At 51.3% G+C, this 26,246-nt stretch overlaps 1 protein-coding gene and 1 long non-coding RNA gene across 5 annotated transcripts; one reads left to right on the forward strand and one right to left on the reverse strand.

The window, feature by feature from the left end:
• Positions 1-1,561: 1,561 nt before the first annotated feature.
• Positions 1,562-7,832, reverse strand: LOC148004322 (uncharacterized). 2 transcript variants are annotated; one of them, XR_015627391.1, is made up of 4 exons: positions 7,724-7,832; positions 7,453-7,590; positions 7,124-7,210; positions 1,562-2,761 (listed from the first exon to the last, which is right to left on the reverse strand). It is a non-coding gene; the product is annotated as an uncharacterized LOC148004322 (long non-coding RNA). The 2 variants fall into 2 exon arrangements; XR_015627390.1 differs by having other exon boundaries at positions 7,124-7,185; positions 7,724-7,792.
• A 1,664-nt stretch (positions 7,833-9,496) lies between these two features.
• Positions 9,497-25,474, forward strand: Amotl2 (angiomotin like 2). Of its 3 annotated transcripts, none has more exons than XM_087563596.1 (10): positions 9,497-9,662; positions 12,260-13,052; positions 15,853-16,147; positions 16,966-17,110; positions 17,380-17,472; positions 20,677-20,972; positions 21,606-21,916; positions 22,275-22,489; positions 22,915-23,091; positions 23,742-25,474. In XM_087563596.1, exons 1-10 carry the CDS (start codon positions 9,656-9,658, stop codon positions 23,798-23,800), a joined length of 2,391 nt encoding a protein of 796 aa, XP_087419722.1. In that variant the 5' UTR covers positions 9,497-9,655; the 3' UTR covers positions 23,801-25,474.
• The last annotated feature ends 772 nt before the right edge of the window (positions 25,475-26,246 follow it).

Genomic DNA, 26,246 nt, shown 5'->3' on the forward strand with positions numbered 1-26,246 from the left:
GTGGTGCACGTGTGCACACATGCACACATGCATGCACACATACGCACACAGACACACATGCATGCACACACACTAAACAATAAAGTCATAATGTTTTTAATTTGGTTTTTCCAGGCAATGCTTCTTTGTGTGGCCTTGGCTGTCCTTGAACTAGCTCTGTAGACCAGGCTGGTCTTGGAACTCACAGACCCACCTGCTTCTGCCTCTATCTCCTGAGAGCAGGGATTGAACAAGTTTGCCACCACACTTGGCTTAATTTTTTTTTAACCGTATGTGAATGATGAATTACCTTAGCCCCACACTGAGTACTTAAGAAGGGGTGGGGTAATTGTTTGGTGGGTGCAATGCTTGTTGAGGACATGAGCTGGGAACCCCAGCTCGCCCTGGGTATAGACACATGTTATCTGTAACCTCAGCACTTGGGGACAGAGACAGGTGAACCCCCAGGGCTCCAGCACCTACATGGTGTCTCACAACCATCTGTAACTACAGTTCCAGGGCAACATCCATCCTCTCCTGGCCTCCAAGAGTACCAGACATGCATGCAGTACCCACATACATACACACCTACAGGCTAAACAGCCATACATAAAACATAAATAAATAAATATTTTGAAAGAGAAAGGGTGTTCTTGCTGGGTGTGTGCCTTTGATCCCAACACTTAGGGAGCAGAGGTATGCATAGTGAGACCCTATCTCAAACAAACAAACATACAACAAAAACAAAGACAAAAACAAACCCTCCTCTTTATTGGAATATAGTTATATAATTGTACGCCAGTGCCAATGTGCATCAAATCCTACACTAAAATGGCTACATCTCATTATTTTCTGTTATTACACGCTTGTATGTTAAATTCTGTCATATTACAAATGCAGCTTTGACACTGTCCAAACATCACCCTAATAATCTGCCTGTCTTCTCCTCCTTTCTCACCTCTCCTCACTTCTGACCTTCCGGGGACAACCCCCCCACCCCCGCTGTGCTTCTCCCTGATCAATTTCTCTGTTGAAGGGCCAGATTCCAAGTCACTTCCAATATTCTATACTCCACTTTGAATATGGTCTCGGTGTGAGAGAATAGGTGCTTGTCTTAGTCAGGGTTTGTTTTCCTGCACAAAACATCATGACCAAGAAGTGAGTTGAGGAGGAAAAGGGTTTATTCAGCTTACACTTCCACATTGCTGTTCATCACCAAAGGAAGTCAGGACTGGAACTCACACAGGGCAGGGACTTGGAGGCAGGAGCTGATGCAGAGGCCATGGAGGGGTGCTGCTTACTGGCTTGCTTCCCCTGGCTTGCTCGACTTGCTTTCTTATAGAACCCAGGACCACCAGCCCAGGGACATAAACATTCACAATGGGCTGGGTCCTCCCACTTTGATCACTTGTTGAGAAAATGCCTTACATCTGGATTTCATGGCATTTTCTCAAGGGAAGCTCCTTTCTCTGTGATAACTCCAGCTTGTGTCAAATTGACACACAAAACCAGCCAGTACACTGACAAAGGGTTTGATATACAGGCTGGGGAAGCTGGGTCCCATGACGTCTTTTGCAGAGAGTTAACCAAGGCCCAGACTTCCCATGGGCGTCATCGTTCACTGCCCCTCTCTGGAAACATCTTGAATTCTCTACTAAGACAATACATTTGTTTGTTTGTTTGTTTGTTTGTTTGTTTATTGAGACCCGGTTTCTTTGTGTAGCTCTGGCTGTAATGGAACTTACTCTGTAGACCAGGCTGGCCTTGAACTCAGAGCCTCCCTAGTGCTGGGATTAAAGGTCTGTGCCACCACTGTCTAACAATGCTAACTTCTTTGCTCTACGTCATCCACTCCCTAATTTCTTTTTAAAGTCAGTTTCATTTCTTTCCCCAGATCCTCACACATGTGATTTCTTTCCTTCAAGGACCTGCGGTCTCTTCACTCAGAAAAGTGTTTCTCGGAAACGGTTTCTCTTAGTCTGTCAGGAAGGCATGCTAACTGTAGTATATTCCATTGGGGCCCACACAACACACCAGGAGAAACTCCCATAAAAAGCCAGGCCTTATCTTGTCTGCCAAGAGACCCCAGCCCCAGCCCCAACACACCCCCACTCCCACCCCCCACCGCCTCACCCCCCACCCCCGGTGGCTAAACAACCAAACTCTTCCAAAGATGTTGATGTTGAAAGGGGCTCAGCCCTCAGGAGGCGGCCACAGCTGAGCGAAGCAAACGGCCTCTTCACACATGTGCTCCAAGTATCCAGGAGGGTGAGCCTGTTCTTTGTTCTATTGAAGAGGAGGGGTATTTGCAGGCAGTGGGGAGCTCCCTGAGTTGCAGATTCAGCCCTGGTTCTTCTAAAATTTCAGGCCTGACGGAATCTTTCTTTCCAAGGTTATGTCTTTGGCCTCAGAATTCTGGAGACTCTGAGTGATGACCATTCCTCTGGTCCCGACTCTGCAGAAGTGCCTCATTCCCAGACCGATGGGAACCAGTTCACACATGGAAAGCAAAGCAAGCTCTGTGGTAGCAGAACCAGCCCAACCACTCTGAGCTCGGCGGCTTTCTGTCCTGACAAGGCCTGGAATGAGCAAGCACAGTGGGCAAAACCAAACGGAGGCTGTCTGGGAGGACGAGCAGCGCCTTCACCCAAAGCAGAGAACAGGAGAAACAAACCCCCGCCATCAGCCAAAGAAGGTCTAAAGGCCTTTCTGGACCGGAACATCCTGGAAAGCAGGAAGCGGATAAAAGAGGCTCCTACTTTCTCTCCACTGTTGGGTGTCCCTGGGGAAGACAAGGCCCTAGCTCAGCAAAGCCTCAGACAATCTCAGGAAATGGAGGCGCCGGGTGCTAGGAAGGGGGAAGGGGGTAAGGGAGGCTGCAAACAGAAGTCTGATCAAGCTCTCCAAGGTGTCCTCCTTCCGGTGGAAAGGGGCAGACGGACATCTCAGCCATCTCACTCGGGAGACACTGAGGTGCTGAGAGCTGCCCGGCATGCCCCACTCATGCTTCGGCTTTCTCCCAGCTTGCTTTCACATCCCTCAGACCAGTTCCTACATCTACCAGTTTCCAGTAGATTCGAAACTCATCCCCATCACCAAGCACCGATAAAAAACGACCTAAGTGTCCTCCTCACAGTGCCTGACACACAGCTACAGCCTTATTCTTTTTTTTTTCCCCTTAGATACTCATTACTATTACTCTGACACAAGGCTTCCATCAGTGCCATGGATTACATGCCATCGTACTTTTGTGTGTGCATGTACTCGCTTTCGTGTGTGTGTGTGTGTGTGTGTGTGTGTGTGTGTGTGTGTGTGTCCAATGAACCCCTAAGATATACTTGTCTCCCAGCCCCCAGGTGCCTCTTCAGGCTTTTACATGGGTGCTGGGATTGCTGAACTCAGGCAAGAATGCTTTTGTGTTGAGATTTTACCTCCTAAGTCATCTTCCAGGCCCTAAAGTCCTCCCTCTTACAGAGGATCAGGCAGCCAAGAATCATATTTGAGGGAAACTGTAACCATGAAAGAGAGAGAGCCAACAAACAGAAACAAGCAGAACTCCAAGGAGACACAGGCAGTGTGGAGACCAGGAAGAATGAAGAATTTCTACTAGACTTTCGACTCCCAGAGGACTTACGAGTTGCGAAACAAGAAGACAATGTTAGGGGCTGGGGATTTAGCTCAGTGGTAGAGCGCTTACCTAGGAAGCGCAAGGCCCTGGGTTCGGTCCCCAGCTCCGAAAAAAAGAACCAAAAAAAAAAAAAAAGAAGACAATGTTAGAAAGAGAGCATCGAACAAGAAACATTCTAAAAGTTTAAAGTGATAGCAAAATACAGAAAGGTTAAAGTAAAAGAGAAAAAAAACTTCTAAGAAAAAAAGCTACTAGGTTAAGAAAAAAGACTTAAAAGTTAGACAATCATTTTTGGAAGTTTTGACATCCAAATTACTGAACTCCCAGAAGAGAAAAGCAAGCAAGCAAACAAGGAGCCATATGTGGCAGCTCATGCTATAGAGACCCCATAATCCTATCACGTAGGGAAGCAGAGGCAGGAGGATCTTTGAGTTCAAAGCCAGCCTGGTCTGCACATCAAGTTTCAGGACTGCTAAGAGTCACATAGTGAGACTCTGCCTCAAAAAGAATAAAAGAAAGAGAGAGGAAGGTGGGGGAGAGGAAGAAGAGGAAGAAGAGGAAGAAGAGGAAGAAGAGGAAGAAGAGGAAGAAGAAGAAGAAGAAGAAGAAGAAGAAGAAGAAGAAGAAGAAGAAGAAGAAGAAGAAGAAGAAGAAGAAGAAGAAGAAGAAGAAGAAGAGGAAGAAGAAGAAGAAGAAGAAGAAGAAGAAGAAGAAGAAGAAGAAGAAGAAGAAGAAGAAGAAGAAGAAGAAGAAGAAGAAGAAGAAGACGACGAAGAAGAAGAAACCTGTAGGAGACAATTGCAAAGAGCTTAGGGACATGAAGTACCAGATGAAAGGGACCAATTAAGGACCAGATTAAAGGATATAAGCACCAGAAGACATGCCATACATATTCCAGGACACCAGATGTGTAGAGAAATCCTGAAACCTTCAGGGAAGGACATTTTACACAGAGGGATCTGCAGCCAGGATCATGTTTTTCTCAGTGGCAGCAATGGGAGGAAGACAGTGAAGTATCTTCCTAAATCCTGAGGGAAGATGATTTCCAACCTAGACTTCTATACCCTGCCAACTCTCAGCTGGGACAAGTGTGTGAGGATAGACTAAAGATACCCTGGGGACAGAAGAGGTGGCTCGGCAATTCAGAGCAGTAGCCGAACTTGAACCGAGGACCTGAATTCGGTTGCCACCATACAAATGAAGCGACTCACAATCTGCCTGGATCTCCAGCTCCAGGAGTTCAATGCCCCTTTCTGCCTTTATAGGTGTGCGTGCATGTACACACACACACACACACACACACACACACACACACACAAATAAGAGTTGTGGTTTGAATAAGAATTCTGCCCACAGACATGTATTTGAACGCTTAGGGAGTAGCATTAGAAAGTATGGCCTTGGAGGAAGTATGTCCCTTAGGGTGGGCTTTCAGTTTAGTTTTGCTTTGTTTTTTGAGACATTGTTTCTCGGTGTAGCCCTGATTGTCCTGGAACTAATTCTGTAGAACAGGCTGGCCTGGAACTCACAGAGATCCACCTGCCTCTGCCTCCCGAGGACTGGGATTAAAGGCAGGCACCCACACTGCCACCCTGACCACCCAGCTGGCTTTGAGGTTTCAAATGCCCAAGCCAGGCCAGTGGCTCTTTCCTGCTGTTTGCAGATCCAGATGTAGAACTCTCCGCTCTTTCTCCAGCACCATGACTACCGGCATGCCTCTGTGCTTGCCACCATGATGATAATGAACTAAAGCCCTGAACCTGTAAGCCAGTCCCAATGAAATGTTTTTGTTTGTAAGAGTTGCCACAGTCACAGTATCTCTTCACAGCAGTAGAAACCTAACTAAGATAGTTGTTTTGCCTGCGTGTAAGTCACATGTGAGCCTGGTCCCTGAAGAGGCCAGAAGAGGGTATCAGGTTTCCTGGAATTGGAGTTATGCATGGTTATGAGCTGCCATGTGGGTGCAGGAAACAGAATCCCAGTCTTCATGAATAGCAGCCAAGTGGTTTTAACTGCCAAGTCACCTCTCCAGTCACACTTCCTCCAACAAGGCCATACCTTCTAATGCCACTCCCTAAGCGTTCAAATGTGCGTCTGTGAGGGCCATCCACATTCAAACCACCAGAGGTGGAAATTCCTTTAGCTCATACAGGGTTTCTCAGTGAGTGCCCAGGGACTATTTGAACATATATGTGAGATTTGTGACAGAAGGGTGAACAGGTGAGTGGTCGTGTTTGCTAAGTGTCAATGTTCTCTGTGTTGAAGCTGTGTTCCTTCAAAGACCACCGAAAGCCCAGGGGAGGCTGAGATGGGAGGAAAAGTCAAAAACGAAACTAAGGCTATTAATCTGTTTTCTAAAAGATCTGGGTGCTGGGAATGTTGTCATACATTTAATCCTAGTACTCAGCACTCGGGGCAGAGGCAAGTGGATCTCTGTAAGTTCGAGGCCCGCTTGGTCAATGTAGTAAAGTCCAGACCAGCTGGAGTAACACAGTGAGACTGCCTTTTTAAAAAAATCTGTGAGATGTCTACTCCCGAATGAAACCTGTCCCAAACACTACTCTGTCACCAGTACCTTACCGCACCTCCAAGGCCCACCCTCTAAGCATTTACCCCAACAGCTGGGATGCCCAACACTAGGGGGCGCTCTTCCACCACAGTGGCCCTGTCCTCCCCCCTCCCCTTGGAAAAAGCAGAGGCCCTTTTCTGGAAAGACTGAAAACCCAGAAACTCCTCGTGTTGGGTGCAGCTTCTTGTCATGACTAGAGGGTCTTTCCAGGCAGCAATGGCTCATCTACTAAATCCGCATACACCATTCTTAGTTTCACAGAAAAGGGAGGTGTCAGGGGCTAAATGAATCTTAGTTCACTAGCCTGACGGTGGCAACCCTGGACTCCCTTCCTTCTATGTGACAGCTATCTTGGGAAGAATAAACTAAAGGCTATCCTTCTGAAGTCTCTTCTTATATGCCAACGTCCATTTGACATGGCTTCCCTGCGGAAGTAGGTTCGTGGCTGGTCCAACCATTTGTGGACCCCAGAGAACAGAGGAGGGAAGGGAGCAGGGAGCACAGCTCCCCTGTCCTTACCATTTCCTTGGATAACCCCACCCCTGCAGCATCACCAGATTGAAGACCCACAGAGGACGGCCAGAGGCTCAAGGACTACACGCGCAGCCTGGGAAGTCCGGCTCCTTTGGTTTTAGGAAAGTCTCTCCAGACCTCACAGGCGTGGTTCCTTAATACACAAATGCTCCATCTTTTAAAGATTTAACCCAGAGGACACAGCCCCTTCCCAGCAGCCCTATATGAGGCTGCTGGTCTGAGGCCTGGGAAGAAAAGGGGGAGGTCACAGTGATGGAAGGCTGGGCTTGGGAGATATAATCTAAAAGTAGTGGTAGGGGCCGTGAGGATGAGCAGAGGGTGTGTGGAAAAACACAGGAGGCTCTTGCTTGGCTCTCCCACCATTGGAACAAAGAAGGGTTGGTATCTTCATCTCCACGCCACTTGTCACTTACCTTAGCTCTTCTAGTGGTTTGTTTCTGGCCCTGGATTCTAGTAGGCTTCCTGTTCCCATAACCTGTCAAGTGGAGTGTCAAGGGAAGCTGGGAAGGAGAATTTCACAACTAGCTGGTTTCCTTTGATGTTGCCACCGGAGCCCAGAGGCCCTCCTCCCCCAATCAACCATTTGGGAAGTAAAGAAGACCTCTTCTTGGTAACTCAAGGCAAGGGGGGGGGGGGCTGCAGAGAACCTGCCCTCACATTCCAGCAGGGGGCTGGGAGGTACAGCTGCCTAATCTGGAGGAGGGTATGGGTATTTGAACAATTTGCTAAGCCCAGAACACACCTCTGATGCAGCCACACCCCTGTGAGCTGAGCTCTCCAAAGCAATGGCTTTCTCTGAGAATTGGGTCAGCTTTGCAGCGTTCCCCGGGCAAGATTCCAAACCCAGCCAGTCCCAGAGTCATCTGGGAAGAATCATTACCTGCAGGGGGTGGGAAGGATCAGGGAGAGAGACTGAGTTAGGAAGCACCCACCCCCCCCCACCCGCACACCTCCCTACTTGAGTCTCTTTTCTCCTGTTCTCAGTGAAGCTCGCTGGCCACCCCGGGGCCCACCTGTTCATATCTTCCCCTGGCATGTCTGAGATGAGGCCACGTTCTCCAGCACCCTGCAGAGCCAGGTGTGGCTGCCAGCTCAGGCAGATTCTATTAAGGCCCCAGGCCTGACCCTGCCTGAGAGGCCCCACCCTTTATCCTTCTTGTAAAGAGGAGGGAAAAAATGTGTACAAATTGTATTTGAGACTCCCTCTCCTCACTCTGTCCCTTTGAGTCTTGGTCTGAAGCAGCCTTGCCCACCCCCAAAATGAACCTTTGGGTTCTAGCTGCCTTAAACTGGCCCCTTTCTTCAACTATCTCAGGAATGCTTGTTTGTCAAACATCTTGTTAGGTGTCCCTTCAAGCACTGGTAAACCCCAGGACTGCGCCATACGGCCTTTCCCCTGATTTTGTAACTCAGAGCCTATGTGCCCGTACCTAGTCTCTCTCCTAGGTGTCTCCACCAAGGGTTTCCAAGAATGCTGCCCATGAAGTGAGGACACCTGGGAACCTCTTCTCTAGTCTTTGTCATAAGGTTCCCACCTACCGAAGCTAGTGGGGACAATAGTGTGCGAGCCAGTTTGTCTTTGAAAGGTAGCCTTCAGCTTGGCACATTTGTTTCCTCATCAGTCTCAGACACAATCAGGATCTAAAATGCAATGTTTGGATTTCAAGTAAAACATACACACATTTTCTTTTGGTTTTAGACTTTTATTTACTTCATCTTATAGGTATGCTATACTTTGCTTGCATGTGTGATCGACAACCACGTGGGTGCCTGGTACCAGCATAATTCAGAACTGCCTATCAGATAGCCTGGAACTGGAGTTACAGATGCTTGTGAACCACCAGGTGGGTGCTGGGACCCGTAGGCACATCCTTTGTAAAGGCAGCAAGGGTGGTTAACTCCTAAGGAATCCCCGCCACACACACACACACACACACACACACACACACACTCTTAAAGGAAAGCTTTATGCAAAACTAGTCACATCCCTGGCTATTGAGTTTGAAAGGTTTCCCATCCTTGGTCTACTCCAGCAAAGTTGGGAATTGAGATCGCTGTGCTGAGGAAAGGAGGGGAGGACCTGGCCAGCCCACGGCAGAAATCTAGGCTGATTCTAGGTGAATGGGATTGAGGAAGGAATGCATGCCGACGGGGAGCTCTAACCAGAGGAGGGAGGAGGAGGGGAGTCAGAAATGACAGACAGAGGAGTCCATTCCACACTAAAGTAGAACACCAGAAGCCAGAGAAGGGGAAGACAAAGAGGGCTGGCTAGGTGTAGACAAATTGGAAAAGATTGGAACTGGGGACAGGTAGGTGGAAGCAGAGACTCTCTGGGCCCGCCTTATCAGGCTAGGGTACCCGGATTCCGAAGACCAAGAAAAGAGTCCTGGCTTCATCAGCTATTCTCTGTGTGAGTTATTCTCTAGGTAAGTTATTAAACTCTCTGAGCCTTGGTTTCTTATTTATTACAGAGATAATGAGAGCACGGTTGGAGAGTGACTAGAATCTTATGGCCGAGTAAAGAGCAAGTGGTGACCCGCCTTGTGCTTGACTTAAAGCTGAACGGAGCTGGGGAGAAGTTAGAGAGAGTGCCCAGTGAGTGGCTGATTCATTTGGGTAGTGGGTTAAATCCACCAGATTTTCAACCCAGATTCACACACTTCCTGTAGAGGCGGGATCTAAAAGAGCTGGCGAAGGTGTTTGTAAACAATAAAAGTGCAATTCAAAGTTTGCCGCTGGGGGGTGAAATAGTAGGGGTTAGGAAAGAGGCTGGGCAGCTGCGGGCCGAAGCATCGGTTGGTTCGCCTGCAACACGGCCCAAGCTGGGCGGATGTAAAGTGCTTTGCAGTCCTCCCGCCATCTCCAAAAAGCCACAGACCCCTCTTGCAGCCACCACCGGGCGTTCGAGGCTTATCCCTGGAAGTCGTCCCTCGGTGCATGTAAGGATGACGGGTGAGAACCGGGTGCGGACAGTGGTGGGGCGATCTTGGGACCAGTTGGTTAAGACACCCCCAACAGCTAGGACAGCAAGGCAGAAGGCAGGGAATGCCGTAAGGCCCCAGAGCCCAGGGTGGCACAAGGGGACAAGGCTGAGGCCAGCCCAGCCGCCGGCCGCAGCGCCGCCTCCCCGGAGGAAGGCGGGGGCTGGGCCAGGAGGCGGGGGGAGGCGGAGAGCGGAGGAGGGCGGCGCGCTGAGAGGTTATTTGTGGTTCGCTTTGATCCCGAGGGGGAACCTGAAACTCTCACATTCCTGGCATAGCAGCCGCCTCCAGCGCGGGCTGACCTAGAGGCTGCGCACTGGGGCGCGAGCAAGCAGATCGTCGGCGCCACCGACGAGTGCGCACCTCCGTTGCCGACCGTACCTAAGCCGAACCCGGTCTGCGTGCGCCGGCAGCCGCGGGCCGCAGCGGTAAGCAAGGCGCCTGGCGCTCCGGGTAGTGCGCGAAGCCTGCGGGGACGCTTCCCAGCGGCACCCGGACACCGCGATCAGCCCGACTCTTTCTGGAGATCGGAGCTGGAGTGGAGGAGCCTCCCCGGGGAGGGGACACTGTGCACCCTTTCGAGGATTGATCCTGGGTGTCTGTCTAGCCTAGGCTGCTCGCGCTTTTGTGGGGGTGAGGACACGATTCTCCGACCCACTGGGGCTGGAGGAAGGACAGAGGATCAGTGTTTGGGAGTGTGCGTCTCGTACGGGGCAAGTGAATAGCTGCTGTAGGCATATCTCGCCGAATACGGGGTCACCGTGATTGCTTTGTCTAGATTGGGGATACAGGTGGCTTTTACCGTCAGCTAGCTCAAGAATTCCTCTTTGTCTTCCTTGGAAAATCCTCTCCGGAGCCACGAACTGGCTCTCACTTAGAAAGAATGCAGCCTGCTGTCCAGTCCGGTGACGTCAGCGCTGAAGTATTTGGAAAACAAAGAGGGTTAGGGAGAGAGGCGGACCCGCGATGCTTAAAGACCTCTCGCGGGTGTGGGTTTTGCTTGCCCGGGGCACTCGGGCAACCACCAGTGCTAGTGGTCCACCTCGGTGGAGGTGGGAAACGCGGGAACCTTGGTCTGGCTGACTTAGAGACTAGCGTTGGTTCTTTTTGCTGGAGGGAGCCCGAGCCAAGGCCAGAGAAGCATGTTTGCTTAGAAAGGTAGCTGGTTTTCCGAGTGCAGTGTTCCAGAGCAGCCCAGGTACAACGTCCGAGTAAGGAAGCTGATTTTTAGAAATTGCTCAACCCTAAGAATTTGAAAGATTGTGCATCTAGGGGATTAGATTGGGACGTGTGTGTGATGAGAGGCCTCGGAAATGTTCCGTGCTCCCGGGGAGCCTGGCTCATAGTTGGCGCGCCTGGAATCTGTCGGGAAGGCTTTGCATTCCTTCTAGCCGCTCCCGGATCCTCCTTAGCGGGAGTCAGCCCAGACAGTGATTAACGTAGGAAATGCCGCGTAGAAAAAGCTGCGTGCGAACAGTCTCAAGTCTTACACATTGTAGGGTGCAGCTGGGGTGGGGGTGGGGGTATTAGTTGCCGGCTTGGGTGCCCTCGGGGCTCATTACCAACATACCATTCAGGGCTCTGCCAACACACCATTCCCAAAGTGGGGCTGCACACTGGGGATAGCACGGAAGAGAAAGGGGCCACATCCCCACGAGCCCTTCCTTCGTCTTCCCCCTCACCTCATTACCCCATCAACTGGCATAGGTGGTCGTTACTAATATCAACAGAGATACAGAGGGTCATCCCCTGTGTACCTCTAGGGTACAAGTAGAGGCTTTTCTAAGTTTGTATGTGTGTGTGTGTGAAGAAAGGAGGAGGAGGATCAATATTTTGCTGGCTCAATTACTGCAGTCACACCTCTGCCTCACCAGTTCACATGCAGCTTCTTAGGCTGCTCACCTTGCAGAGTGACTGCGAAGGTCATCTGTGACAAGGATTTATTTTATCTGCAGCCCAGGGTCCGACTCCTGGAAGAGAAGCCAGTGGAGGGTGGTGGACTATGGTGGCTCAAGCCTCCTCATTTGAAACAGTCAATGGAGTCATTTGCTTAGGGCTTCTTTCTACTGGGCTACATTCTGTCTTTGGCCACTCTGCGAGTAAACTGAGGTCCTACTGCTTAAGTGGTTGAATTTGATGGACACCTGTCCTGGGGTCACTCGTGAGAGCGTTTGGGGGTAGTGGCTGATTGTAGGCGAGTGTGATTATTAGATAACCTTCAGGTTTTCTGTTGTATTTCTGTGGTCTCCATACATGTCCTTAGAATGGTAAGCATTTGCCAAGGATTTATAGCATGCCAGGCGTTCTACCTCTTACATTTCAACTCCCAAGAGGCACACACACACACACACACACACACACACACACACACACACACACACACGGCAGACTAAGATCAGAAGCTCAGTAACTAAACTTAATCAATTGATGGCCATATTGGCACTTGGATCTGGGCCTGTGTAAAACCACCCAACTATCTCACCTTCTCCTTCATCCAGAGTGTTTTGGCAAGTGCCCCTCCCTCCTTTGTATGTGCTTCCACTGACTGCTATTCTTTCTGTCTGTTAGGTGCTCTGAGACCAGGTGCCTGCTGGCCATTGTCTAGGCAGGTGTGTGCAAGCCAGAGAAGCATGAGGACACTGGAAGACTCCTCAGGGACAGTCCTGCACCGCCTCATCCAGGAGCAGCTGCGCTACGGCAACCTGACAGAGACTCGCACTCTGTTGGCCATCCAGCAGCAGGCCCTGCGGGGTGGGGCTGGAGCTGGGGGCACAGGGAGCCCCCAGGCCTCCCTGGAGATCGGAGCACCGGAGGACAGTCAGGTGCTACAGCAGGCCACCAGGCAGGAGCCCCAGGGCCAGGAGCATCAGGGTGGAGAGACCCACCTGGCAGAGAACAGGCTGTACCGACTCTGCCCACAGCCCAGCAAGGGAGAAGAGCTGCCCACCTATGAGGAAGCCAAAGCCCATTCGCAGTACTATGCAGCGCAGCAGGCAGGCTCCCGGCTGCATGGTGGGGACCGGGATCCTAGAGGGGCCTCAGGAGGCAGCCGACGTCAGGATGAGGCTCTTCGAGAGTTGAGGCACGGCCATGTGCGCTCCTTGAGTGAACGACTTCTGCAGCTGTCCCTGGAAAGAAATGGTGCCCGGGTCCCCAGCCACATGAGCTCTTCCCACAGTTTCCCTCAGCTGGCCCGCAGCCAGCAAGGTCCCCAGCCCCGAGGACCCCCAGCTGAGGGCCCGGAGCCCCGTGGGCCACCACCTCAGTACCCACACGCTGTAATGGCTCAGGAGACTGCGGCTGTCAATGACCCAAGATACCGTCCGAGAAGCAGCCCACACTTCCAGCATGCTGAAGTCAGGTAACCTTGGGTTTCTTCTAGTTCAGTGTCCCAGGAGGAGAACCCCAATATCATACATGTCGAGGATCTCAACTTTCATGTCATGATCCCGATCCCAGGGCACCCCCACCAGCTCCTGGGGCTGTCTGATGTAAATCTACTCTCTTTTGTCTTGAGAAGGGAGGGCTGGTGGCTGGAGGGATGGGAGGACTTAGCTGATCCAGTTATGGAAGCACATGCCTGAAATATTTAGGTGAGGCAGGAAGATCACAAGTTGACCACCATCCTGGGCTAAGTAGCAAGACTGTCTAAAACAAAAAGAAACTGACATCATTGTTTTAACTCAGAATATAGATGGCATTGTCTATAGCATTCAAATAAGGAGGGGAGGGTCCCAGGGGATGTGAAGGGGGGTTCAAAGGTGAGAGTTTTTTTTTCTTTCAAAGAAAGGACTAATTAAAGACAATGGGAACCCTTACCAAACTGCTCCGAGTTAAGTAGGCCAAAGGTGGAACTTCTGGAAGGTTTTTAAGAAAAAGTGGGCATTTTTGGTTGTTGTCGTCAGTCATTGGGATGTGTTGCTAATGAGGCTGAAAGAACTAGGTGGCTCGCTAAGCCACTTCTGTACAGTTCTGCCTTGTCTGCCAGTTAATTACTTATTAGGGTGTCCCTTGTGCTTGTCATTGTGGGCCTAGGTGAGTGAGTGGTTTTGGTTTGTTTGTTTGTTTTTTTTTTTTTTTTGGTGGAGGCTCAGAATGCTGTTAACCCAGGGTAGTGACTTGGCTTGACTGAATGTGAAGTCTTGGGTGTGTGTGTGTGTGTGTGTGTGTGTGTGTGTGCGCGTGCTGATCAACTCTTATAAGAGATATCAATATCAGCCTTAGAGAATGGGTCATAGAGGTGGGAGACCAACGAGAGCAAGCAGGAAGCTAGATCACTGCCGGAGTCCAGGTTCCTAGAAATGAGGGGCCACCTTAGTCATCTTAGCTGGCCCCTGCGCCTTTTCCAGAGAAACAGGCACTGCTGCTGTATCTCCCTGGGGGTGGGGTGAGGTGGGGCTCCAGGGAACCTAACCTGGAGATCCTCTGGGTTCAAGGTCAGTGTCTGGCTCACTTCGCCCTTGCTGAGTCCTCATTTGGTCCCTCTATTTCCCACCAATTGGTTTTCCCACCAATTGAAGAGAGTGGTGGCCCTGGGCCCTCGTGGGTTTACTCCAGCCTCCTGGATCCCCACCTCGCCTCCCACCTCAGGGCCGGTCAGGAAGAGTTTCTTCTTTTGGACCAGCCCTCTTGAACCCTGCCAGGAAAAGATAATATCCAGGCAAGGAAGTGGGCTGTTTGCAGGAGAACAAAAAGACAGGGAGGAGGGCAGTGGGAAATGAAGAACCAGGAGTGAGTGTGAACAACGGAAAGGAGTCGCTATTCTTCTCTGGGGCTAAATCATTCTTGAAGAATGTCAGTTGTGTCTGCCTGGCCTGTGGGGGGCAGGGAAGGGTGGAGGGGGACAACAGTTTTCTGAGGCCACCCTGAGAGTGACCACACTTGGCAGCAAGGGAGAGTTTAGCCAGGCCAGTGGCACTCTCTACCCTGCTCTCCCTGGAGCTGGTAGGAAAAAGCACATGCAGGCTTTTTCCTTGGCTCACCAGATGAGGAGTATTTATTTGTTAGGGACTGAGTCAGGGGCTCAAAGAACAGGGGAGCCATAGGCTACAGGGACGATTTTTGAACACTGGGAGTTGGGGGGGGTGGAGGGGGGTTGGCCCAGAAGTGAAATCCAACTTCCAAGAGGCTTCTGGAAAATTCTTAGTATAACTGAGAAGGCGGTTGTGACTCTTAGGGTTACAAGGCCCCAGAAAGGCCCTGTGACTACCTGTGCCTCACTCTGTTCTCTATTAGAGCATGAGGATGTGTTACACTCATGGCCAAGGGCCGGTAGAACGCAGTCCTGAGCTCCGCTGTTGAGCTAATCCAGAGGTGGCCCCTTGTTCTTCATAAACTGAGTTGCTCACCTACAGAGATGGAGGCTAGACAGTCATGGGCGAACCTGCTGTCACTGGTGTCAAGCCCAGCTTCTGTGGCTCCTCGTGATTTAGCAGACACAGGTGACACTTGGCAGACACAGCACTGGTTTACTGAAGGCCTAGCAGCAGCGGGAGCTGAAATCTGTCCCCGTTTGTGAGACTGAGCTCATCTGATTCTCTGCTGTCACCTTAGCTGGGGGGTCTTTGAAAAGAGTTTTAGTAGTTGGGGGTAGCAGGACCCTGAAACAGAGAGGGGAAAACTCAGGTGTGCTGCTTTAGCTGACTTGGCTTACCTGCCCGAATCCCTTTACCCCCACACCCCATACCTGGGATTTTGTGTGGCTCCCATCCCCAAAGAACCTTCTATCAATTCAAAAGGTCAAGGGTGCGTTTTTTTTTTTTTTGTTTTTTTTTTTTTGTTTGTTTTTTTTTTCCGGAGCTGGGGACCGAACCCAGGGCCTTGCGCTTCCTAGGTAAGCGCTCTACCACTGAGCTAAATCCCCAGCCCCCAAGGGTGCGTTTTTAAAGATAATGTTTAAGCTGTATTTGCTTGGGACAACTAGGATGGCTTGGGCTGATCCCTAAGGCAGCTGTGAACAGAACGAACGTCAGGATGCAGCACCCTGCACACGGGTCCCACTCTCTAACTCTTCGAATCTTAGGCACATAACTTTGTGGCACAGGCTCTCCCTATAGTAGCTCCCTAAAGCCGGGGAGGCTCAATCATCGGCAATAATAGCCAGTGAGTGTGTGTCTGTCTGTGTGTCCATCTCTGAGCTCCGATCACCTCTTCTCTTCCAGGATCCTGCAGGCACAGGTACCACCGGTTTTCCTCCAGCAGCAACAGTACCAGTACCTGCAGCAACCCCAGGAGCACTCCCCACCCCTCCATCCAGCCGCTCTAGGCCATGGTCCCCCAAGTTCCTTCAGTCCACCTGCCCTGGAGGGACCACCCGGTGCCCAGGCCACTTCGGGCAGTGCCCACCTGGCCCAGATGGAGAGCGTGCTGAGGGAGAACGCCAGGCTGCAGAGGGACAATGAGCGGTTGCAGAGAGAGCTGGAGAGCACTTCAGAGAAGGCCAGCTGCATAGAAAAGGTGGGGACTCCCGAAGGCACTCCTGTGTGGGCAGTGCAGAGGGAGGCAGAGGAGCAGGGAAGCCTATCAGGCTGCCTTCTGCAGCACATGCACACACACACACACACACACACACACACACACACACACACACACACACCCCAAGCTGACTCCAGACAGCTGAGGAACAGCCAAGAGGCCTGCCCTGTTGCATGAGCAGTTGCTGGCCAGTGGTGGTTAGAAAGAACTCATTCACTAGCTCACTGCACACTTGTACCCTCGCCCTGCGCAGCCCCCCCTGTGGACACCTCCCACAGAGAGCCCTTTGTGCACCCACACAACAGCCAGTCTGTTCCAGGCCAGCTCTGGCCAAAGAGAAAGCCCCTCCTCTTAGGGAGAAGAAAAAGCAACGTGTTGGCAAAGCAAGCCAGCTAGGAGCACGTGGAAGACCTGTGGCTTCCAAGTGGGAGGGGCAGCCACATGCTCTGGGCAGAGGCAGCTCAGGCTGGGGTCTGGCACCCCCACTTCCTCGGGGGAAGCCTAGCCAATTGTGTACTAAGGCTCAACTTTAGCAATAGCCTCAGGCCTTCCACTTACCATCTATCTACAGCATTCTGAATAGGCTGAACCACCTATATCCTCATCCCTGGTCCTTGGTAAACACTAAGCACGGGGCAGGCTGGAGGTACCATACCACCCTTGAAGAACATCTAGCCCAGGGTCCAGGCAGTAGTCTGGCCTACCTAAGAGGCTGCAGTCCTGTGGTAATCTCACTAGATCCACTGGCCTCCCTCCCTGGGACCCTTCCTGACAGTGAATTTATTGTCTTTCTCTTACAGCTGGAAAATGAAATCCAGCGGCTCTCAGAGGCCCATGAGAGCCTGATGAGGACCTCGTCCAAGCGTGAGGCCCTGGAGAAGACCATGAGGAACAAGATGGACAGTGAAATGAGACGGTTACAGGACTTTAACCGAGACCTTAGAGGTGAGAACTGGGCTCATGGGTTGGGGACGTTGGGAGGACATCATCTGTCAGACTTTGGGGCGGGGCTCTGTTTTAGGGAGGAAATTCAATTCTACACTATTGAGGCCTACATTAGCCCTCATCATTGGGCTCTGATCTGAGCTGGGACTTCCTTATAATCCCATCTCCCCAGCTTAGAGGGTGTGAGCATACAGTTAGGGCCAAGATTAAAGTCCAGGCTAACAGCATCCCTGGATGTTAAAAACCTCTTTTCTCCTTATTTGAAACAGAGAGATTGGAGTCCGCAAACCGCCACCTGGCAAGCAAGACCCAGGAAGCCCAGGCGGGCAGTCAGGACATGGTGGCTAAACTGCTTGCTCAGAGTGAGTAGGGGACCATTTGAGAAACCTGGGTGGGTGTACAGGCCATGAGGCCACTATGACGTGACCCCACTGCCACGACCACTCCCTTCCCCTTGAGGTTTAACCCGCTTCCTGGCAGAGTGGTACTTCAGGAACAGTTTTGCTGAATGGCTGCTGTGGGAAGGGGTGGTTTCCAAAGTTGGATGGGGACTAGGGAACAGTAACTGGCTGAGCCACACAGTAGGGACTCTCAGTACAGCATTAGTCCCTTCTGTAGGGAGGCCATGACAGTCCTGGCTATAGTTAAATGGAGGACAGTGCTGGTTCTTCAGAGTTTCCTAGCAATTCCAGGCAACAGAAAGGCTGGGGACACAAGAAGCTACAGGGGATGGTTGAGCTGGCATAGCGTCCTTAGGGTAGCCGCAAATGGGTTTGGTCAACAGCTCCGGTCTAAAGGAGGCATTCATAAAGTTTCTCTTTAAAATAATGAGGTCCGGGCTGGAGAGATGGCTCAGTGGTTAAGAGCCACTGACTGCTCTTCCAGAGGTCCTGAGTTCAATTCCCAGCAACCACACGGTGGTTTACAACCATCTGTAATGAGATCTGGATGCCTTCTCCTGATGTTGTCTGAAGACAGCTACAGTGAACTCTTATATATATAATAAGTATATCTTTCCAGGCATCCCGGGAGCTTCATTAGTTGAGCTGAGCTAAGCACCTGGCCAGCACAGGGTAGGAATTCATCCAGAAAATGGCAGGGAGGTGAGATGAGCTTAACAGGTACAGGGGAAAAGTGTTCTTGAGCTGGAGGTTTGAGATTAGGAAGGCCCTAGTGACCCCAGATTTTCTGGGACCAGCCGAAGCATGGAGGCCGCAGGAGGAGGTCTCAGACACTGAGGGGAAATGGCAGACTTGTAGGTAAGAAGGAAGGATACTTATGAGAGTACTTTGAAGTGTTTAAAGAGGTGAAGACTCTAGAGAGGGGGGCTTCTGGATGGCAGCCGCCCCCTCACCCTCTTCCTTCAGGGACTTAAGAGTATTTGTAAGTTTGGCAGGAAATGGGCTCAGATTGGGCAAGACCTAGGCTATCCACTACTACCTTTCAAAACGGGGTGGTTAAAGGTCTCTAGAACAGAGGTGAAGGGGAAAGAGGTGTGTCGCCTAAGGGTTTGCCCTTGGGAGTCTGCAGAAGACTGGGAAGTTAGGGGTGCTTTGGTGGGAGGGGTGGATTTTGGACCCAGTGGCAAAGAAAGGAAGTCTTAGGGAGGGTTTCTGGAAGCCTGCAGAGGGGGAGGGGGGCAGAAGCAGCCGGGAGGCGTTTCCGCTCCCCGGGGAGCGAGCTAGCGCCAGGCTGTTCTTGGCTTCTTGCTGGAGCCATTAATCTCTGCAGCCGCGGTGACCTGGATGCCTGGCATTCCAGAGCCGCTGGGCTGTTCCGCTCCCAGCCCGTCCCCCTCCGTTCCCTCCCCTCGCACCCCCCTCCCTGCGCGCCTGACAGTGGCGCCCTTCGCCCTGGTGGCGCCCTGCCTAGCTTTGGGAGGAGAGAGCATGAGCACAAAGAGAGGCTGGGACCTGAATGTGGGGAGCCTGCTAAGTAGACTCAGCCTCCCACTGGCAACCATGGTGTCTTAGAGATTGTACAAGGCATCTGGAAACACAACAACAACAACAAAACCGGATCCACAGCCCCTAGGAACTAAGAAAAACCCTAGCATTCACAGGTTTTTGTTGTTGTCGTTGTTTTGTTATGTAACTGCCATTCCGAAATGGCTGAGGTTGACCCTTATTTCTGGAGGGTACAGAATCCCCCCCATAAGCCACTGGCTCACCCTTTAACGAGTCATAGCAGCAGCCCCCAGCTCTGCCTGCATAGCCTGTTGGGCCTTCAGGAGCTGGCTGAGGCCTGACTACTGGTCCTGCCTGCTTTGCACAGGCGTTACGTTGGGCTGGCACGCGGTACGGAAGTATCTACTTCCTAGTACTGCTAGGGCTGGAGTGAGGCTGGATATTATTCAGACCCCGAGGGGCTTCTTCCCACCACCCCACTCACCAGTTGGCAAGCCAATGGAGTATGAACAGTTGCTTTAAAGTATCATGGAATAGCCCCATCATTTCCCTCCACACCAGAGTGAGGCCAGTCCAGGCTGGCTGCAGCCTTCGGAAGGGCAAAGGAGATGGCCCGGATTGCCCCAAGTTCTCCTTCCATGCTGTTTAAGGAGTTGGTGATGGGAGGCCTCTGCATACTAGGACCGTGGCCTAGCCACGCACAGCCCAAAGAAAGTTAAGTTTCTGCTGTCTTCCCAGCCACATTTCAAGAGATCAGTAGCTCAAGGTGGCCTTGTTAGTTACCGTTTTTTGGATAATGTAGAACAATCCACTATAGCAGAAAATCTCACTGATGTTTTGTTCTACAACCCTGTCCCCTACAGTGAGCTCTCCAGGGAAATAGGCTGCCAGTCTTGGTCAACTCACCCAAGACTCCCAAAGGGCGAGTGCTTCCAGGCGGAGGGTGGGCTTAAAGCGTCTGTGTTCTTGCCTTGGCTCGCTAGGTGGAGAGGCTCTCTTAGTGGGGCTTCTCCAGTCAGTTAGCAAAGTGCTCAGGGATAGCTAAAATCTTGGACACAAGTCTTTGGGCTAGCATCCTGTTCATTGCGCTGCAAGGTTTGAATTCCCTTGTGGGCCTGCATGTGGGTCCACAGACCATGGGTTTCTGAAAGGGATGCTAGTCTGCAGGCTGCACTTAAGAGTCCATTTTGGCAAGAAGGACTGTATGCCATATTGCTGGAGGCATGTGGTTCCCATGTTTCTTTTATTAATCAGGAGCCTCAAATTCTACCTAGATTAAATGTGATAAGGTCAAAAGTGCCCTTCCTGATCGAATGACCTTGCTACAGTACCCTAATCTATAAAAGGTTGGCACAGTTTCTGCCTGGGCCGTCTGGTTATCACGAAGCTTAAGGAAAATATGCTTTGGTGATGGCCATGCCTGGCACAATTGGAGCAGCTGAAAGGCCACTTTAGGTTGGTTGTTCCAGCAAGGTCACAGGGTCAGGCTCTCCCATTTACTCTTACCTTAATCTGCATCTCTCTGAAGCGTAATACGTAACTCGCTGGAGTGTCAAGAGCGTGTGAGAGAGAGAGGGGCAGCTTCAGTACAGAGCCCACAAGTGGGTAAAGGTGGCCACCATCACTGACCCACTCCTCTTTAACGTCTCCCCCCGACAGGCTATGAGCAGCAACAGGAGCAAGAGAAGCTGGAGCGGGAGATGGCGCTGCTGCGTGGTGCCATCGAGGACCAGAGGCGACGGGCTGAACTGCTGGAGCAGGCTCTGGGCAACGCGCAGAGCCGCGCCGCTCGAGCGGAGGAGGAGCTACGCAAGAAGCAGGCCTACGTGGAGAAGGTGGAGCGGCTGCAGCAGGCGCTGGGACAGTTGCAGGCTGCTTGTGAAAAGCGGGAGCAGCTGGAGCTGCGTCTGCGCACGCGCCTGGAGCAGGAACTCAAAGCCTTGCGCGCGCAGCAGGTAAGCGCGGGAGACCGGTGCCGCTGGTGGCGCAGGGCAGAATCTAAGGGCTCCCCGATCTCTAGGCTTTGTCCCCTTGGAAAGATGATTGTTCCATGTCCCCCTTAGCTGCTTGTATAGCGAAGGATCGGCCACGAGCCCTACCGTGGCACTTAAGAAATTTGGTACCTTAGTACCAGTCAGTAATAACGTTCCTGTCGAAGACTGGACCGCTCTGATCCATCTTCCCAAAATAGGAAGGAAGGTGTCTGAGCTCTGAGTCCGTGCTTGGACATAAACATCTCTTGTGTTTACAAACCAGATAGAGCTCTGTCTCCACACCCTATCCTGTCATAGAAGTAGGGGGACCAACGCTTAGTCGTCCCACCGTGAATGCCACTCACATTCCAACTCCCATCAGAGAATTGCTTTTTTCAGTCATCCGTGCCCCTGTGCTCCTGACCACCAGGATAAAGGAGGGGATGTGAGGATGTTTGTTATTCCCTGTATCTCTGGGTGGGAGTAGAAGGGCTGTGTGTGCTGTGCATGGCCGAACAAAAGGATGCATCTGTGAGAGTCTTCGTGTAAGTCTGAGGAACGAAGTTCCCCGCACGCCAGCCTTGACCCTTGACCATGCTATTCCTTGCTCTGCAGAGGCAGACAGGCACCCTCACAGGTGGTGGCGGTAGCCACACTGGGTCCACGGAGCTCAGTGCCCTGCGACTGTCAGAACAGCTTCGGGAGAAGGAGGAACAGATATTGGCTCTAGAGGCGGACATGACCAAGTGGGAACAAAAGTATTTGGAGGAACGGGCCATGAGGCAGTTTGCCATGGATGCGGCTGCCACTGCGGCTGCCCAGCGAGACACCACTCTCATCAGACACTCCCCCCAGCCCTCGCCCAGCAGCAGTTTCAACGAAGGCCTGCTGGCAGGCAACCACAGGCACCAGGAGATGGAGAGCAGGTACCGTAGGGTCGGGCAGGGGTATCTGTAGTCAGGGTAGACTGGTGCTATCCAGTCTTTCTGCCCAGTCCTTTGTCCCTGGTAAACAGGCCCCACCCATAGCAGCTCAATATGTTTGGCATTCCAGAAATTATAAACAATTGCCTCCCTGAGTGAATCCCTGATATGCGCAGGCTTGAGTTGGGTGGGTACCTCCCAAGCTCTGGCCACTACTCCTCTGTAAGGGATCTTACAAGGCCAAGAGGCCCTGCCTGCCTCGGGGAGGGATGTCTGGGTTTCTTTCCAACTTCCGTGAGGTGGGTGGGATGGAGGAGCTGAGCCTGTGGGTCTGACAGTGTGACCTCCTCCCATGTGACAGGTTGAAGGTGCTCCATGCCCAGATCCTAGAGAAAGACGCAGTGATCAAGGTCCTTCAACAGCGTTCCAGGAAAGACCCTGGCAAGGCTACCCAGGGCACCCTACGGCCCGCCAAGTCGGTGCCGTCCATCTTTGCAGCTGCAGTGGGGACTCAGGGCTGGCAAGGGTTCTCAACCAGCGAGCGACAAACTGATGCACCTGCCCGACAGACAGTAGGTATGAAGAGGCTTGCAGTGGGGTGGAAAGGTGTACAAAGTTTGGAATGCATATTACCAGACTCTTTCTCAGAATACACACCCACTGAGACCAGGGCTTCCTGACCCCTCTTTTAGGGGACCTGGCTTATTCTTTGGCTCTCATGACCCTGAAACCTCCTGTTAGTAGAGTGGATGCTAGACCGCCAGCTGCTTGCTAATAGATCTAGTCAAGGTTCTACGGTTCCTGAGTGAATACTAAGAAATTCTAGATTTCAGCCACAAGCATCAATGCCTAATGTGACCCCACCTATTCCCATTTTCTATCCATTAGACATCTTGAAAATTAAGAGCTACCCAGTCCACAGGGTTTGCTTGGGGTGTCCTTCATCAAGACCTTGTCTCCTACCTCAAGCAGTATCCATCAGTGTCCATTCTTTCTTACAGACCGTGGACCAGCAGAAGAGCCCCCGGCCACACCTCCTCTCCCTGCCCACACCAAACATGGCAGCAGAGACGGGAGCACCCAAACTGATGGCCCTGCAGACAGCACCTCTGCCTGCTTGGCCTCAGAACCCGACAGCCTCCTGGGGTGCAACGGTAGCCAGAGGACAACCTCTCTGGGTAAGTAACCCCACTTTATTAGATGGGGGTTGAGGACATGGTAGAGGTGTGAACTGGGACACGTGGGCCCGTTTTCCTCAAACTCATCCACCATGGGAAGCCCCACAGTTGGGTGTCAGAAGTTGTCTCAATGGGAGACAGCCGTTGAGCCATTTCAGAAAGGAAGCAGCTCAACAGAAGGCACTGTACTCCTCCCCAGTTGCCCTCACATCCTCCTGCCAGTACAAATATCTAAGATGAAGGAACTTGGCCTGATAGTGATCTTGGGTTGGGAAGCTCTTTGGAAGAGCCCAGAAAGGAGAAACTTTAGAGGAAACCTTTTCTCTTTCTACTCTGATTTCACATTCGCTCTTGCATAGCTGCCTGCGTGTGCCCCCATGATCTCAGAAAAACCACAGGGATGATAGGAATGCTGCAGCCAGCTTCTAACCCTGGGGGCACCCCTCCACCGATCACTCCAGCTAGTTCAGAGTCTAAACACAGGCATGCTTCCTCAGCTGAGGGGAGGGAGGAGCCTTGTGCTTAGAAGAGGAATCCGAGGACCAAGGCAGCTTAGGGAAGGGAAGGGGGTCTGTGGAAAGATCCTGTGTTGGGAGCTGAAGAGAATCAGTGGATAGTACTCACAGTGCAGTCTTGTGTTCTTTCTCCAGACTCTATAGCTGCAACCAGAGTCCAGGATCTGTCAGACATGGTGGAAATACTGATCTGAAGGAAGGAGGCCTTGGGGACCCTGAAGCCTGGCTCCCCCATGGCATTCCAGCAATTGTCTTCAAATGCTGCACCTCACTTCCTCCAACCAGCAATGGTTTGGTGCAGGAGCTCAGAGAGGAGCACTCCAGGGGAGCCAGAAAAGGCTGCACCCCCAGAAGACTGCTTTTTTTTGACCTATATTTCTCCCACGACAATGAGGAAGGAAGAGGTCTGTTGCTGGAGCAGGAAGGGGCTGAGCCCCCTCCGTCCTGCCAGTTTGTATTTGGGCATGAAGGGAAAGGAGACTGGATTCTGATTCCCAAGAATGGCTGGACACCAGCCAAATGGTCTGCAGGGATAATCAGGCCAAACCATGGTGTTCTGTGGCTAAGCATGGCCCCAGCCAGCCCTAACTGCTCTCAGTCCCTCACTGCCTTCTTCAGATCACTAAGACTTGAATCTTTTGGGGAACCATTGGGAGTGTGAGCCTTTCGGGAGCCACCAGCATGTCCCCTTGCTTGGAGTAGGTTAGAGGCCATTTGAGAGGCCCGCAGAACAGTGTGTTTTGTATATAATTCTCTTTCCTTGGGAACAGAAGACTAAGCATGCTGGTTCAGAGTCTCCTTCCAGAGCTGTGCTGCCTGCCCCTGCTTGCCACAGTTCTTGAAACATTTGACAGGTCTACCAGATGTCCCTCTGCCTCCAGTTCTTGGCGGTGTTTTTTTGATACTGGTTGCCTTTCCTCTGTTTTAAACCCCTGTGTTCAATGCCCGTGGGATTCTTGTCACCAGCCTTTGTTGTGAACGGCTCCACCGCTCCTACCCCTGGGACATCCTGTCAGTTTGGTTATAAACTGAGCCAGATGCGATGAGCCACAACAAGCGGATATCTGTCATACCCAGCCCCAGGTTCTCTTTGAAGAAACTGGAGACGTTGTTCTCATAAACGTGTTCGTTCCCACCAGCAGGGACTGGGAGAGGGAGCTATGCTGTTAAAAGTAATCGGTGAACTTAAAGAAAAGTCCCCACTAGGTGCCCCCATCACAGAATGGCACCCAAGAGGCTGGCTCCTCGAGCTTTGGTGCCCCAGCCCTGAAGCAGGGCCAGCTACTCGGAATTAGGCAGCCTACCAGCAGCAGTGACTTTAACTTCTGGTCTTAAAGTAACCCCCATTCAGCTGAAAAAGCGATTGGTGGATTGCAGATCTGTTGTGTTTTCTCTTGTTGTTTTGTTCGTTTTTTCTCTCATTGTTTGAAGTTCTGTCTGTTGTTCCATTCCCATGGTTCTCCGTGTTTCCTTTTTAAACATTTGCATTTGCTGGGCAATTGCGTATTTTTTTAATTCCCCTTTTCCCCTGTGTAAAGCTGAGAAATACATCTGGTTCATGTGCGTTGTTTACAAAGATAAAAGTTTAAAAAAAAAACAAAAAAAAAGGAGGGAAAAACAAAAAATATCGTGAAAGAAAAAAAACAACTTAATATATTTTGGATTAATATTTGGTATTTCTTTTAAAATATTTTTTTTGTGCTGTGAACGTTTTCTGCCAAAGACCATGACGTGTGTCTGTGTGTTTAAGTTATCATGAATATTTAAGGTGCAAACATGGCTGTTTTGTCACGCCACTCTGTACCAGGATTGCCGAAGCATTCCACTGGGTATGACAGTATTTTAATAAAAAAAAAAGCTTATACGGAGATGTTTATCTGTTTGTTTATTGGTTGAGACACTGTCTAGGTTTGAATCTAAGTTACCTTCCAACTATAGTTTCTCCCACCATGGCCTCCGTAATGGTGGATTTCCAGGTGAGTGCCACCACCTCCAACTCCAGGCCTGGTTATCTACAAGGATGAAGAAAGAGGGGAAAGGTTCTGAGGGGGTCACCCACGTCTGCTTCCTCCAAGATATGTGCCACTTCCAACCAGAGATCATGTGAAATGATATTAAGGATAGTTTAAATGACATGGCTGCCCTTGCCTCCACACTCTGCCTGCGGTGACACAGATCATCTGAGGGTAACAAGGGTAATCAATTGTGATTTGGGTTGCTGTACAAAGGTGCCAACACATTACCCACTCTACTCTCTCGTTCAGTGCACACAACCTTGTTAAAGGATACCATGTGGACCCTCCAACCGGACCCGTGCACAGTAGGTCAGAGAGTGACAAGTTCTTGGGCACCTGTTTTCAGCCACCTTTTGTGATACCATAACCACTCTTCCCAAGGTTCACAAAAGTATTTCTCCAGCACCCCCTTAATCTTGGCATTGAATCCAATCAGAATGCAGGTGGGCGTAAGGATAACCAGGAGGCAGCAGACCACCAGATGGGCCATAAAGGCCCATGACAGCAAGCGAACCTGTGACCATGGGTGAAGAGCCTTCAGGGCCAGTGTGGGCACTCACCAGCCATCTTGGAATGACCAAGTTGGTGTTCTAAAGAGGGTGTCTTTTGCCCAACCTGCTTGTCA

This window comes from Rattus norvegicus, chromosome 8, assembly GCF_021556685.1.
Source record: "Rattus norvegicus strain SHRSP/BbbUtx chromosome 8, alternate assembly SHRSP_T2T, whole genome shotgun sequence".
Lineage (NCBI taxonomy): Eukaryota > Metazoa > Chordata > Mammalia > Rodentia > Muridae > Rattus > Rattus norvegicus.

Bases quoted from the DNA above. Each gene is read 5' to 3' on its own strand.
- Amotl2 (XM_087563596.1), top strand. The intron at 20,973-21,605 runs GTAAGCGCGGGA...CTTGCTCTGCAG, and splicing joins AAGCCTTGCGCGCGCAGCAG to AGGCAGACAGGCACCCTCAC. The intron at 21,917-22,274 runs GTACCGTAGGGT...CCCATGTGACAG, and splicing joins CACCAGGAGATGGAGAGCAG to GTTGAAGGTGCTCCATGCCC.